This window comes from Choristoneura fumiferana, chromosome 11 (genome assembly GCF_025370935.1).
Source record: "Choristoneura fumiferana chromosome 11, NRCan_CFum_1, whole genome shotgun sequence".
Lineage (NCBI taxonomy): Eukaryota > Metazoa > Arthropoda > Insecta > Lepidoptera > Tortricidae > Choristoneura > Choristoneura fumiferana.
This window is the reverse complement of record NC_133482.1, coordinates 10,678,307-10,693,925: the sequence shown is the minus strand read 5'-3', so window position 1 is coordinate 10,693,925 and position 15,619 is coordinate 10,678,307. Positions and strand designations below refer to the sequence as shown.

Sequence of the window (15,619 nt, the reverse complement as noted above, 5' to 3'; positions counted from 1 at the left end):
TTATCCAAGACGGCGAGCAACGAGCAGGCAAAACGTTGGCGACGATGACCGGCGTATGACGTCAGTTTCAAGGAAAACGCGCGATGGCCTACGCGCGCAAACAACTCCACTCGGCCGCCTAATAATTTGATTGCTACCTACTTTAAATTGACTGTTGGAATTAGGAAACCTTAATGATGTTGCTGGAAACAAAAGAAATGGTTTCATATCATATTTAAATAAACCGGTAACAACATTTTTGTTGGATCTAAACGCAGAAAATGCGATTTAGGTAGTAACTAAGTAGAAAATCATGACTTTCAACTACAAACGAGGCAAATGAAACTTTTAAGATTTGTAAACAAGCGACCTACAAATTATACGCCATACTGAACTTTATGTGACAGTCATGCAAAATATGCCTTTTTATACTCGACATCTGATTTGATTATCATTGTTCAACGAGGTATTTTATACCAAGAAATCGACATTCATCTTGCTATTTTTTTTTTTGGCTTTTCAAGTTCCTGATTTACCCCGCCGGTCTGGATCGCAAACAAAAGCAAGACCTTGAACCATGAACGCAAGTCTGCTTAATGAACTTGTGATTCAGCATTTTCCACCGATAACATCGTAAAAATTGTGTAATAACATACTGTAAAGCGGGTGATCGACGTACGAGCTATTATACCGCGGTTTTAGAGCGACGGTTTTACTCGCGGCTCGTCAGCGCTGATCGACTAGCGAGCAAAACAGTCGTGCGATCGCGGTCGGTTCAAGATGTCGTGCTCAAAATATGAAGTTTTGTGTTACCTCGCTATAGCATGCAACGAAATTAGAAAAAATAAGCGTAGACGCCCTAGAGTTTGGGTTAAAAGTTGGATCGAAAAGAGGCATCTCTCCAATCTCTCATATCTCCAAAAGTTTATTATATGCAGTAAGCCGAATTGTTTTGTTTTTGTACTCTGGCGATGTACATTTCCATAAACAAGGGTTGTCTCGTAAGCCATATATAAATTCGAATACCGAATCGCGACTCAGAGTTCGCATATCCATTGTGAAATAACAAAAATACACGTCCGTTCTCTCCAGCGGTCGCCGAAAACTGCCGGCTCGGCTCGCCGGCCGTGATCGACACGCGGTTTTACATGGCGAGCCGAGTAAAAAATCAAACATACATGACGAGCCACGAGCCCGGCTCGTCGGTATATAATACCGCGGTATTGCAATGATACACCGGCGAGCATTACCGACGAGCCGCAAAACCGCGGTTTACTCGCCCGTCGATCAGGGCCTTAACAGTCACGTATAGCGCATTAAATCATTATATCAATACATTCTAACTTTTATAATGTCACATTCTCTTTTGAATTATGAAAGAACAATAAAATAAATGATTTTCATTTAAATGAATTATTATCGTTGAGTTTTCTAATAAAATGTTAGGGACTACCAAACTCCGTAAGCACTTCACTTGCTATGGATTACATTCTGCAATTAGTCTTTATCTTTGTGCTTTTTCCGTGGCTCTTTCCTCTTGCTCCATTTAATGACGATTTCTGTGACAATTGTGACAAACTACTCTGCGCTAGTAAACTGAGTTCCGTTTGTCAATTTGACATTTGTGTCTCGTTTGTGATTGGTTAAACAACTAAATGAGCCAATCGCAAGTAAGACTAATTTCCAACAAACCTGTCGATACTAACACCACCTGTCAAAAAACTCTCATTGCTTTGAATTAATCTGTTGTTGTCAGTCTTTTATTGGCATATGTATTTAACCCTTAATTTTGGCAGTGTACGTACAGTATATTTGACAAAATTTGAGGCTTGCTTTTTGTTTTTTTTTTATACATAGAATTTTTAGGACTTCAAAATTACGACGAGGCTTGAATCACGAACTTTTTTTTATTTTTGACAAATTAAGGGTCAATCCACTGTCAATATAGTACTCATGAACCCAGTTCGTTGAGTTGTCTATGTTTAGAAATTAGAGTTGCAACTAATCGCTAAGCTCATGAATTGCTTTTACAAACGAAAAGGGATACTAATACTAACAGGAAATTACAAAAATTGAGGAAAAGGTACTACGGATGTGATAAAAGCAATCTTATCAAGTTATATTAAGTACACGCTTTTGAGCTAGCCAGGTAAACATTTTCCAGTTAAATCAATAAAGAGTAAACAAGCACCAAGTGTTATGATGTCATTTGATACTCACCTACACTCGCTATCAGACACTGCGGTTCTTGGCTGACGACGACGAGCATATCATGCGTATCAAAAAATGCTGTTATAACGCAAGCACGTTTATGTTCACTATTTTGTTTATCATTAATTGGAAATAAAATAGCCATCGTACGCATATTCTTTCTGCACATACATTCATGATCAACTTACTGTGACTAATACGCAGTTGAGTACAAATTAGACATCAATCGGGTAGGAAAACAAACATCCTAACGCTGAGAATCTTCAAGTTTCAGCTGCAGCTTCTTACTGCCCGAAGGAGGGTTATTAGAAGTTGGGCAATTGTATTACGCTAACTATGGTTCAGATTCCACGAGATACGCGGATCAAAGTTTGGCTTATCAGCTACTAACTAGTTGTGCACCACACTCAACCTAAATATCGAGAAACTGGTAAATAGATGCAAACCTCGGATAAGTAATTTATTGCTACAGGCAGCTGCAAACATTCGTGTCTCCAACTAGCCTGGTCGCTTTTGAGATATTTACGATAAAAATACGAGTACGATTAAGTAGTTCAACATTTTAATTATTTATCATTCAGTTTAAAATAATTACTTGACACCTTAAAAAGCAATTGCATTTAACAAGCAAACAATAACGTCGAAGAATTCGAAGTTTCTGCAACTAAGTTGTCTTTTGATGCGTACTTTCTAGGTAAATAATATGTGCATTCATTTGAAATAATCGGAGTTGTATCTTTACTTTAGTCAGTCATTCACCTTATTGTTGAATCAGGAGTATTCAGGAGCACTAGCTAACTATGCGGTTTTTTGTCACGAATTAGACTTGCATTTCGATTTCGAGACTTTTATTTTATCTTTTAGATAATATCTAATTTAAATTAATAATAATTTATATTAATTTGGGGCGGGAATGGCGAGGGGCGAGTTATTTGACTAGGTTATAGTTTTCTATTGTTATTATGAATGTACAGTAATTAATATATCAAAATAAATAAATAAATTTTAAATTATTTAAAATTATTGTTTCTTCAACACTTAAGACCACCAACTATAGTTAAATCTAAAACGGGACTTATCACGCTAGTAATATTTACCTAAATAAATAAATAGGTACTTAAATATTACTAGCGTGATAAGTCCCGTTTTAGTATTTAACTATGAGTAAAAAATCACGAAAGTTTAAAACATTATATAAGTAATGTTCAACATATATCTTACCTACATGGTTCTCCTTAATTGAAATGCTTTGTAGTTACTATTTCTTTGCAGCGCTTTTCAAATATAGCCACCAACCATATCTGTCTACTTCATCTATTATTTATTTATTTATCTATAGGTTTATTCCTGCGTTGAACTTGATTGTAGTCGCCCTTAATTCGAATCACATGTCTGCCTTGTTACTCATAATTAATGTGGTTTTTCGTGCAACGGGAGCCCCTTTTTCCGTTTCCCTAGAAACCATGATCCTTTCAGGTTACGTAGGTTTTTCGATTAATTTAATTACTTTATTAATTACGTTTCCGTAAGCAGCACTGGCCGGGCTGTATGTAATGTACCTAGAGTGAGCTGCGACGATGAGGGTAGCGATTTATCAGTCGTTAAAATCAATAAACAAACTGTAATATTTAGCTTTAACTAAATAGCGTCACATAATTATTTACCTGTAGTGTTTTCCTACTCCTGAACTTTACAGGACAATTAATTAACTTTGTTTAAATTTCCTTGTGTGATATATTCTTCATTTATGGTTATATGACAAGTTTGTTAACTGTTGTTATGTAGGTTGACCAAAATAACCATCGGTCGATCAACTTTTAGTGTTGTTGGATTTTTAACCGACTTCAAAAAAAACTAGAAGGTTATCAATTCGGTTATATTTTTTTTATGTTTGCTACCTCAGAACTCCATTGTTTATGAACAGATTTGTTTTTTTTTCGTTCGTATAGAAATGCTTTCAATTAGGTCCCATAAACGCCAAATCAGATCCTAAGGAAATCGAGGGAACTCTTCAAATATTGTAGGGACACCAATGGTAATTTGGATATATTTAATTAGTAGTAACTCGTGCATTTGCTCTTGAAAATCATCATTTGGTGAAGTGGAACTGATGATGAAGACCACATTTGACCAACGGAGCTACAATTCAATAACAAGCACTTCACGGGTTGAATTTCAATTACTTTAACACAGTTGCTAAGCAATTTATGCTCTTTGCTATGCATACGGTGAAATGGAACGGGTGGTGAAGCACCAGGACTCCTCAATAATGAACGTCTCTGCATCGGAAAAAGGAATCTTTTGTAAAAGGTGACGAGCAGTTGACATTTAACTATTTTATCTTAGATTATTTACACTAAAAAGCGTGAAAAAAATATTATAACAAAAAATTTAACCGACTACAAAAAACGAGCCAGCAGGAGTGATTGAAGCCCAATATTAGTAGGTATGTAGGTGAGGTAGACGACTATTGTTCCACTCCTGCTGGCTCGTGCTGAGGCGCCGACTTTAGAATGGTAGAAGATTATTTCCATGGTTTTTTGTAGTCTGTTCAATTTTTTTGTTATATTTTTTTTATTTGTTTTACCATGGTATATACAACTTGAGAAAATATATGTTTTTAAAGTAATGTTCACGCTCCTGCTTAAAATTATGCGTAAGTATTCAGTGGGTATTAACAGATGTTTTTAGATGACAAGAGTGACATTATTATCATGTTGACTTTACACCATACCTGAGGTCTTAATTTTCTTCTAATTGATTACGTTCTCTGAAATCCCGAATAACAAAATTTTAAACGATCCAATTCAGTAGAATTTAGATATGTTGAACCACTGCCAAGAGAGCAACCAAGCTACATTTCTTGCGTTAGCTAGCTCTCATGCCGTACCGTAACCTTCGGTTTGGCAAAATTCAATATTTGCAAGTTTTCGATGCCAAAATATTCCAGCTCTTTTGTCACTGAAAAGTATTTCGTGATTCACTGAAAGTATGAGTTTGTTCGAATAGGCATTAAAAATTTAGTTGGCTCGCCGAGCGAATTGTTTGAATACTTGGTGGGTTACGTCGTTTTGGTTCTAAATGGCGGTCAGCGCGTGCGCGGTGCCGTCGCGGGCCGCTGTACAAAACCAGCCGCGGCCCGTGAACTGACTCAGTCTGATACCATAACACATTCTAGCCACGCGTGCGCCCAACTCGATACAACCTTCATGAGTCATACTCTTATCACCGTGAAGTAACTCGCCGCGCCTAAAGTTACAAAACTTTTGTATTGTGATACTCTTGTTTGTTTTTGTCCCCTAAGGACCCTTGTTGTGGACAATTTGACTGTTAACTAGCATTCATGTCTCAGCTGGTGCCATACCATTATCACAGCAGCGAGCAAGACGACAGTCTGATGTTCGCTACCATGTTCGAGTACCATACAGATGAATACGCCAAACCAGTGGTAAGTTTACCTTTAAGGTTACTAGACCCCTAGATAAAATGTTAAAATGTACAAAAAATACTTGGTAGCAAATAGTCAAAGAACTTTAATTTTAACGTGGGCGGTTTCTCAGAAATCTCAGAATCTTACTAAAGTTTTATGTCAACCAAATTTCCTGCAACTGTTTGTTTCCTGTTGGTATTCTTGTTATTTACTATAGGTATTTAAAACTTGAATGAAATTGCGCGCTTCATTGCAATATTTGCGCAATACATTTAATAATCGTGTCGAAGAACAGGCTAACACTTGTGGACTAGTAACTGTTTGTAATAGTTTCACGCACCAATAGGGAGTCCTGTCAATTTAAGTTCTTAACGTGATTGGTTCCGAGAGCGTATGATAAGGATAAGAACAATACTCGTACTCTTGTTTCTTTCATACAATGACGTCAACGTTCAATTTTTTCTTACTATTCAGGTGAAGATACCTCGTTATTTTCACTTTATGCATATTAAGTTGAATGCCTGCTTTTCTAAGACTAACGTTCTTTTTCAAAAGTAAATAATGTTTCGATCATTAATTTGCGCTATCATAAAGCTTCGTCCTTACGCGGATAGATGGCGCTACGTGTACCAAGTGTTCAGATAATTCAGTCAGATTGATCAAAACAAGCGTGTGTGCGCAATGTTTTTTTACCTTCAAAATTATCGGTTTAGTGTTATCATGTCTTAAATTAGATTAGTTAAATGTTTGTTTACCATAATAAGGTTCAGTCGAAATCATGCGAGCAAAAATTTGTTAAAAAATATCGGAACACGCTTCTACGCCGTTAACAATTAATAGAGTCGTGTTCAGATATTGTTGATCAAATTTCAACTCGACTGTACGTAACGTACTGAAATCGAATTAGTTTTTCTTGAAAACTTTAACTTTTGGTAGCTGCTGCGGTACTGTTACTGTTCGTTTGACACGCAGACTAATGAAGATATTGACTGAAAGTAGCAAGCGAGCGGGGAAAAAATGGGAGAGTTCGTCTTCAGATTACTTACGTTTTTTAAAAGTGGCACCGTAGTTTAACCAAAATCACCCCTGCTAGCGGTACTAGTTACGTCAGCAATAGCTTGGTTTTCCTCCCTGCGGTAACTTTCTCTGGGATCCGAGATCACGCCACTGTACGTCACCTTATGACGTCAATCCGACCCCACCATTGCTGTAGGAGCACAGAATTTCCTCCAATCCGCCATCTTGACCTTAATTGCATACTAGGTACTTAAGTTTTGGATTTTTTTCTTTGATTAACTCTTGCCTTCTGTGAAAAGTTCGCAAAATTCTATACCGTAAAACGAGGTGAGTAGACACGATTTTGAACTTCCAACCTATTTTTAAGAATGAATTTAAATATTAAAGGACCTAAGATTTTTTTTCTTTTGTGCATGAGTCCTGACAAGCTCTCCGAGTTTGCATCAGAATAAAAGCCTTATTGCTCTTGCCTCTTGCCTTATAGCGAAAATTAAAAAAAAAACAAGATTTCTACAAATCCGTAAAAAGGGGTCAGTAGAGACGACATATGGGGTGAATAGAGAATTCAGTCAGGGTTGTCACAATTGTGTAAAAAAAATATTCGGGTGATAGGACCTTGTCAAGGAAATAATTATAAAAATAGTAGGTACATTACTGTAGTGGCCGGGAAGTTTTGACAACCCTAACGCATTGTTTGTTTGTTTGTTTATACTCTACTGTACAAAAAGGAAAAACAAAAAGGTTACATAAATAAAAGTACCCCAATCCACCCCAACACCCCACCCCACCCACAAGTCCCACAACCCCAAACACCCCAAACAAGCACACCAGCACCCCACCCCACATCACCGCATCACCTCAGCCAAAAAAAAAACACAAAACCCACCACACCACTACACACAATCACCACACAAAAACAACAACATACTTACTGTTATGTTACTGTTATGTTGTGTTGTTGTTGTTTGTTATTTCTTACCTTAGTGAAGTCTCTCTTTGCCCTAAAATATTTAATACTTCTGACTAACTTCACGACTATCGAGTGTTGCAAGCAAAATAAACAATTTGTCAATTGTGTTTTGTTTCTTTTCTCTTGTACAATATAGGAGTTTACATATATACATAAACAAATATTGAACTTAATACTAAAAACTAAAGTAATTGGCTTTAGTGATCATGGTGTTTTTGTAGCCATGCAAAAAAAAACCACGAGAATATTTCTAATCACCCCGCGATTTCTATTCACCCCGTTTTACGGTATCAAGATTTAAAGTTCCGTTGCATCAGTCAGTCCGTTCCGTAGCATAAGTGCTTCTTACACAAGCACGTATTTATCTTCATGATTATCATGATTGAGACATTTTAGCCGTCACTAGTAGTAGTCTTAATTTAATTTTCTAAGTACCTGGGCGACCGAGCTTTGTCCGGGCTAGAACTCGATAATACGTTTTTCCAGTGAAATCGTTGGAGCCGTTTCCGAGATTATGATTATATACAAGAATTGATCGTTTAAAGGTATTTAGATGAACGGTACGGTACAAAACATTACAAAAGCAATAAAAAAAAATATTCATGTAAATAAAAAAAAAACTAAAAATGTTGTTGTTTTGTCATTTAACGTCTAATCGCGTCCTAATAGGTATTTATTTATGAGTGTGGTTAACCAAATTGTTCAATATTGCTTATGCAATTTATCGATTAACTATTTATTTGCTGGGTCAGATCAGCCTGCCTCAAACTTTTTAATGCTTAGGTATCTCGATTTTAACGACTCCAACGAGACTATGCTATGGTTGCCATGCCAAGCTATGATTTCCATTGGTTAAAAATCAAGTGTTTATTTAATGAACTAAAATAATTTCCTTGCTCACCCGCGACCTTACGATAGCTAAGCTTATGCAAAATATGCGTGTTCATGCAGTTCCTCCACCTCCACACTGTAAGAACACACACAAATCACACAAACCCATCTATCACCACCACCACACTACACTGACGCGTTTCGAACTCAAACAGAGCTCATCTTCAGAGTGCAATAAAGAAGTGAAGTATTGTGGCAAGGGGTTTCGTCTCGATGTTTTAGAATGCATGGAGATAATTAGATACAACAGTATGGGGTCTATTATTAATGAGCAGGTAAATTTAGTTTCATCTCCCTTGCTACGGCTTGGATCTAATTTCAGCAATGGTAGTTAATAAAACATGCCTTGACAGTAAATAAATAAAAAGTCAAGGTAGTTTTGAAGGACGGTTAAAAAAAAATATTAATAATTTGTGGGTAGTTTTGTTTTGTTTCATAAAACGTATGTGGGTACTTGGGGAGTTACAGTGACAAGTTAAAACGGTGGTTGTGGTTCGTTAGTCTAACAACTGGTAGCATGGTGTACGGTTGTGTCACTCTGAAGATGAGCTCTGTTTGAGTTCGAAACGCGTCAGTGTAGTGTGGTGGTGGTGATAGATGGGTTTGTGTGATTTGTGTGTGTTCTTACAGTGTGGAGGTGGAGGAACTGCATGAACACGCATATTTTGCATAAGCTTAGCTATCGTAAGGTCGCGGGTGAGCAAGGAAATTATTTTAGTTCATTGATATGGACCTCCGCAAAGTAACGCCTGATTCAATAAAGTGTTTATTTTATCCACGCATCATTGATCTTGTCGTAATTTAACGATGTAGGTATTTTATTTTACTCTGCGCACAGGCTTCGGTTTGGGAAACACTGGATTGGTTATTAATACTAAAAGCATAAGACAATTGTCGCACGTCACTGACCGCAACTGATGTGTTTCGAAAACCCGTTTTTGCAGTATGAATGAAATCCTTGGGTTTTGCCAATACCTATTTAATTTACAATTCTCGTAGTATTTTATGAAAAAATATTGAAGCCTCAAGGATTAAGGTATATCATCACCGCTTACAATAACGCAAACGCAAACCAACAACTTTTGTTATTCGTGGCCCAATTACTGTTAATTAGTGAACTCATTACATTACATTAGCCGATGAAACAAAAGCCGTCCTAAAGATTATCTACCATAAGCTTCGAATCTTTTCTGCGAATGCACTGCCGTTTAGTATTGCACATTGTCCTAGAGCGCTTTTTAATGATCTGATAAACGAGACTACAAAATTGCGCAAGAACATAACCGGATCCGTGGAGCAGCGTCGCGCCGGCGTCGGCAACCGAACGCGGCTAACCTTTGCCAGGCGAAAACTTCAAGTCCGGCTAACTTGACCCACTTCGCTCTTGTGTAATTTCTCCGGCGCAAGCGTCGAACAACTTCTACGAAGTCGCTGACGCTGGGGAATCCCGCAGCGCAACGTGGTTGCATGCACGTTCTCCACTCCACCACGGACTCTAACCACCTTAATGATTTAAACTCTACAGTCCGGATTAGCTTTTATATGGACTAAAACGGTAAGGATCCATGAGTAATAGAGTTAACAAAAAAATGTGACATTACGTAAATGTGGGATGCGTCCCAAGTTATATAAAAACGTTAGATATAATTTCATATTATAAACGTTCATTATGTATAATTACATTATGTATAACATGAAATACTATAATTTCATTAAGTATAACGTTCGATTAGTATAACAGTTGTTTTATATACTTTCATAATAAATAACATGTTTATGGGCTAAATTCATATTATATAACATACATAAATTATACCGCTTATAATACGTAATAACTTCCTATGTAAAATTAATATGATATAATATCAAGTGATATAAATTTTAAAACCAGAAAATTAGGTGTTTATCACCCTTTAATTTTTGTATTGCAGTTTTACTTCAAAATTTGTGCGAGCGAGCGAAGCGAGCGAGCATGACGGTTCGGAGCAGAAGCGATAGTTTAGGTTCCTTCGCTCCCGCCTTAGCCTTCAATGTTAGGTTTTTTTATAGCAGCGAAGAAACCGTAGAAGTGAAATATTTTTTAAAATTTATATTTTTGAGCGTTATGTTATATGTTTTGATTGTTAGAGGTTGCGAATATTATATAATTTGATCGTTATTCTTAATAATGAAATTATATATTTTATCATTATACGTTATGAGTGTTATAGCAAAAGTATGTTATATTTAAAAAATATGGAAAGTGAAGTTATATGTAATGAATATTATAGGTTTTGTTTTTATATATTCTATTACTTACCCGTAAATGTGTTGTCATTAGTGGACATCTTTTCTATTGGACCGTTAAACTGATTTTAAGAATGATTGACCTCGTTGACTTGGGCAGATGTGTTTGATCGCTCGACACCTATTAAATGATTCCAGTTAATATATACCGGATGTAGACAATTTGCTCTAGTCGCATACCTAATTGACCGTTGTTAGCTGAAACGGTATCAAGGAGGCATCTGTTGATTGCTTGTTTGTGTTGTTTTTTGAAAGCAAATAATTTGGCATCTTGCAAGTCTAAACTGTTTATTAAAACTTGTTTTACGTTTATCTTCATATTTTTTTCGTAGTAGGAGATTGTAGAGTCAATCGGAATTCTCAGAAGACGATGAGTCATCGTCGCGTAGAGCATCGGAAGTAAATCGTTAGCGTGCGCAAAACAACGGTGACACAGACTATAACTAATATTAAATTGTTTAATAGATTGGCCGTTTTGCACGTCTGTCAAAACTACTTAATATATTTTTTAGTCCGCGAACTGGGAATCTTTTAATTTTTCATTCCTTATTTTATTTCAGTGTCTTTAAAAATAAAAATATACAAACTTTATAACATACCTACTGGTTATTTCAACAGTGTTGGTAGCTCCAAAATCTGAGCAGTAAAGTTTCCTTAAGTTAAGTCAGCTTTCACGCAAACTTACAGAAGTAAAGCCCGAAGTGACTTCTTTATTACCTTTTCGAGCGATAACCAAGGTAATACTGTCCCTTTAGACCATTACGTAAAGTGTTTTCCATTGTCTCAACAGTACTTTCGTCTGACGTGCACTTATCTGAAATGATAAATTTTAGGAAAATAGGTAGGCAATCGTCCACGTAAAATGGTAAAAAGAAATAGATTTGACATGGTTTTATCAGAATTCCTCGTATGGATAAATGTTTTAGTTTTTTTTGTGTAGGTAACCTTTTTTCCATTGTAATTATGAAGACAAAACACTGGAAGTCCGATAGTTTTATCTTCAGTAAAGAGTTCAGTTCGAACTAAACATTATGGGATAATCCTGGCCGTACCCGCACCCCACAAAGCAGGAAAAAAAAAAACAAAAGACGTCAGCTACTAAATGTTGTGCTCCATTTGTCTATCTCGGCTTAGAATATCAATTGTAGCCCGACGACACAGTGCCAGCAACAGCCGTAATTCTGAACTGTGGCTTTGTTCGTAGCGTGGTAGTGGTATAGTAGGTACTATGTCACCGCGCCTGCGCGCTGTCTGCTGTCAAACCATAACCAGCCTCCCACGTTGACGAGACATTATCGCCTTGTTGATTTCCCTTCGTGTAAATGGGTTCTTTATTGTTACCCTAAGCAGTTCTCGGTTTCGCTTACACGTTGACTATTTTTTTGTTTTTGTCTACCAACTGATTGTTAAATGGATTTTCGTCGGAGAAATTATGTTTTGGGATAATGTTACATTTGTGTCCTTCGACCATTTTCTCTTAAACTTTGCGACATGATTAAAAATAATGCAGCACTCGGCAGTGGAAGGCGGTAAACATTTAGCTATAAAAATAATTAATCTTCCGGTAAAGTCAATGATAGTTATTTTATTTTTAACCACTTCAGGCTTAATATTTATATAAATACAAAGTATATAGAATTTACTGAAAAGCTTCCTGTTTATTTCAACCAGTACCATACCATTTACGTAATGTCCATATTCATCACTGTCAGCCTTAGAAACATGCTGCATAAATTATCCTCCCTCGTGTGGGAATAATAGGTCACTCCGATACACATTCCGAATGTAAATGAATGCTGTGGAAAGTAAATGATTATCTAAAAGGTCAAAAAATTGTCGCTGATTGATGTGCTTGGATTGTGCCGTGAAACTAAAGTTACGCTGAATCATACATAATAGGTACCTGATATAGATGCAATTCTGTTTCAATTTAATGCGTTCCGATGGAAATTTTAACCGCCCTTTTGAATATTGTTCTCTTTACAAAAGTGTAGCACATTTTTACCAAGCAACGCTTCTATTATCACTTCTTAATTCTTTGTTTATTTGTCCCAAACACCAATTTGGGGACCCTTTTCATCTGTTTGTTTATTGTCGGGACTGGGCGTTATCCCGTAAATGCTTTTGAAACGGTACTTATAATATTGCATCGTCGGCTTCCGAAACGATTGGTCGCCCCGGAGGTCCGTTAGGGCATAAAGCTCCCATGCCGAGCTCTGCCGCCTCTGCCTGGGTGACCGTGACTCACTACATCGGCTCGTTCTGCATTCCACCGGACATTCTACACGTGTTTTTTTACTACATGGGGGTTATTAGAACACCTGGTATTATTTTTATAAAATTTAATAAATGTTATTAAACAAATATTAAACAATGTATATATAATACGACGTTGAAACAAAGCCATTATGATTCCGCGAACTTAATTTTCTTTGTTTTACGAAGCAATAATGATTACGTCACAATAATAAGCATGGAGCCGATATTTACAACAGCTGCTAAAGTCCTTGTTCCGATTATGGGCAAGAATCGTGCCAGCGGCTCCGTGGATTACTAACATTTTCTATGTTTCCGCCTCGACTGCCTTATTAAAAGATGTCATGCTCGCGTTGCACCCGCACGTGCATTAGATCACTTATAAAATGTAATAGGGCCTGTAATATCTCTTTAACTACATACTAACGTGGTCTGTCTTGTGGTGTGGTGACAAACGGCAGTCTTTCGTTTCCACTGGTGATCGTGTTAAGTCGTAGGCTTCTTGGCTTGTAGTTTACGATTACAACACAAAAGATTATACGTGTATTATGTAGACAATGAATATGTTTGATATTGTTACATATATAGAGTTACCTACGTGTTTTAATGAATAACGTCATTAGGTGTTTCTGCTTCATTATGAAAACAATAACTGTTGATGGAATTCGATCATTCAATTTATCCACCATAATCATTATAAGTGGGTTGGCCTGACCTGACCGATTCTAGTTGACCGATGTTAGACGTTTGAATTATTTATCTGGAGTTTGATCAGTTCGGTTACTCTGGCTTAATCCTCGGCTTACAAAGAGCTTCGAGCGTGTAGATTGAATGAAGTCTGCTCCCGCCCACAACAAAAATTGTGATAGACGGCACAATAACCTCACTTCCAATACCGACGCCATTATTTAATGAACCCTCGTCAGATGAAAGGTCAAATTGTTTGAAAAGATTAATCTCATAATAAATGTGGGTCTAACATGGCAGACACCAGATTTTTTGGTTGATGTTGAGTTATGTGACACAAATATAAATATTTTAAGGCACACAATTGAGTTTTTTATCACCCAATCCATCATCTAATTCTTTAAAGGGAAGAATTGTGATTTTATGGGAATAAGAATTTTAAAAATGTATATTACGAGTATGCGGAAAGTAAATTAAGAGGAATCACAGAGTAATTCTTTCATGAGGCATAAATTGTCCGGTCGAAGGATCATTTGCACCGGCATGCCAGTTCGTCGAGAGTAATGCACTCATAAATGTTTACGACTGTGGCTGCGTTTTCAACTTCAATGTAATTTAAATATTTTTTGAGATTCTTCCCATATACCGACCGACACGTGAGTTTTTGCAATGCGATTTTTTTATTGACAAGCAGTATTTCAACTTAACGACATTCCATTGAATTTACGAAGAATGTTATATCTGTAACACCGGCACAGTTTTATTAATTGTCACTTTTTGCACACAATGTTATGATTCTGTTAAATTATATTCTTCACTTGGTGTCGCCTCCTAGAAATCACCACTCTTACAATTGAGTTTTTTTTTAAATATATTGTTTGGAGTTCTCAGTCAGGGAAATATAAATATACGTACAACGAAAGATTTATATTGGCGAGGTTATTAGGTGTCTTTGAGTTGACTATGTCTTCTGAAGTAACAACAAATTCTTTATGCTGATACAATCTTCATTATCCTTATTCCTTATTACGTCTTCGTTTATGTATATCCAATAAGCAGCAGAATTAATGGGATACGATTGACCGCGTGCTCGCAATTCTTGGAATCCAATTTTGTATTTGACCACTCCTACGCAGTTCGTAAATCAAATGAACGTATGAAATGTCGCCATTGGTATTGTTGTATAAGTGTTTTGTTATTAGACAATAGCCATATTGCATTTAGGTACGTACAAAAATATCTCGATTTAATTTGACAAATATTGGCTAGATTGAGTTGTTTCTTTTTTTAGGGTTCCGGAGCCAAAATGGCAAAACGGAACCCTTACAGTTTCGCCATGTCTGTCTGTCTGTCTGTCCGTCCGTCCGTCCGCGGCTTTGTTCAGGTACTATCAATGCTAGAAAGCTGCAATTTTGCACGGATATATATGTAAACTATGCCGACAAAATGGTACAATAAAAAATTATAAAAAAAAATATTTAAGGCGTAAAGTCATCCCATAGACGTAAAGTGGGGCAGGTTTTTTTCTCATCTAACCCTACAGTGTGAGATATCGTTGGATAGGTCTTTTAAAACCATTAGGGGTTTGCTAAGATGATTTTTCAATTCAGTGATTTGTTTGCGAAATATTCAACTTTAAACTGCAAATTTTCATGAAAGTCGAGCGTCGAGGTGGAAAAATTTGAAAAAATTCAGGATGGTAGTAAGTAAGTATATCAAACTTTAAAGGAAAACTATAACGGCTAAGTTTTTTATTGAGAATTATTAGTAGTTTAAGAGTTAATAGCAGCCTAAGGTATAAAATATACCTAAACTTGGAAGATTCCGTATTTTGGGCGTGTCCGACACGCTCTTGGCCGGTTTTTTTGTAAAAAATAGGCTTACGTTAAAAT

General features: G+C 36.5%; 1 protein-coding gene across 3 annotated transcripts in view; it reads left to right on the top strand.

Moving 5' to 3' along the window:
• Positions 1-15,619, top strand: part of kay (transcription factor kayak) — an 85,122-nt gene that overhangs the window by 11,400 nt on the left and 58,103 nt on the right. The window contains exon 1 of one of the 3 annotated variants that reach the window (XM_074094529.1): positions 5,343-5,638. The exons of the other annotated variants lie outside the window; for them this stretch is intronic. Within the exon in view, the coding sequence (XP_073950630.1) occupies positions 5,534-5,638 (105 nt within the window). The 5' untranslated portion in view covers positions 5,343-5,533. Of the gene's footprint in view, positions 1-5,342; positions 5,639-15,619 lie in introns of those variants that run through there. 3 annotated transcript variants of the gene reach the window in all.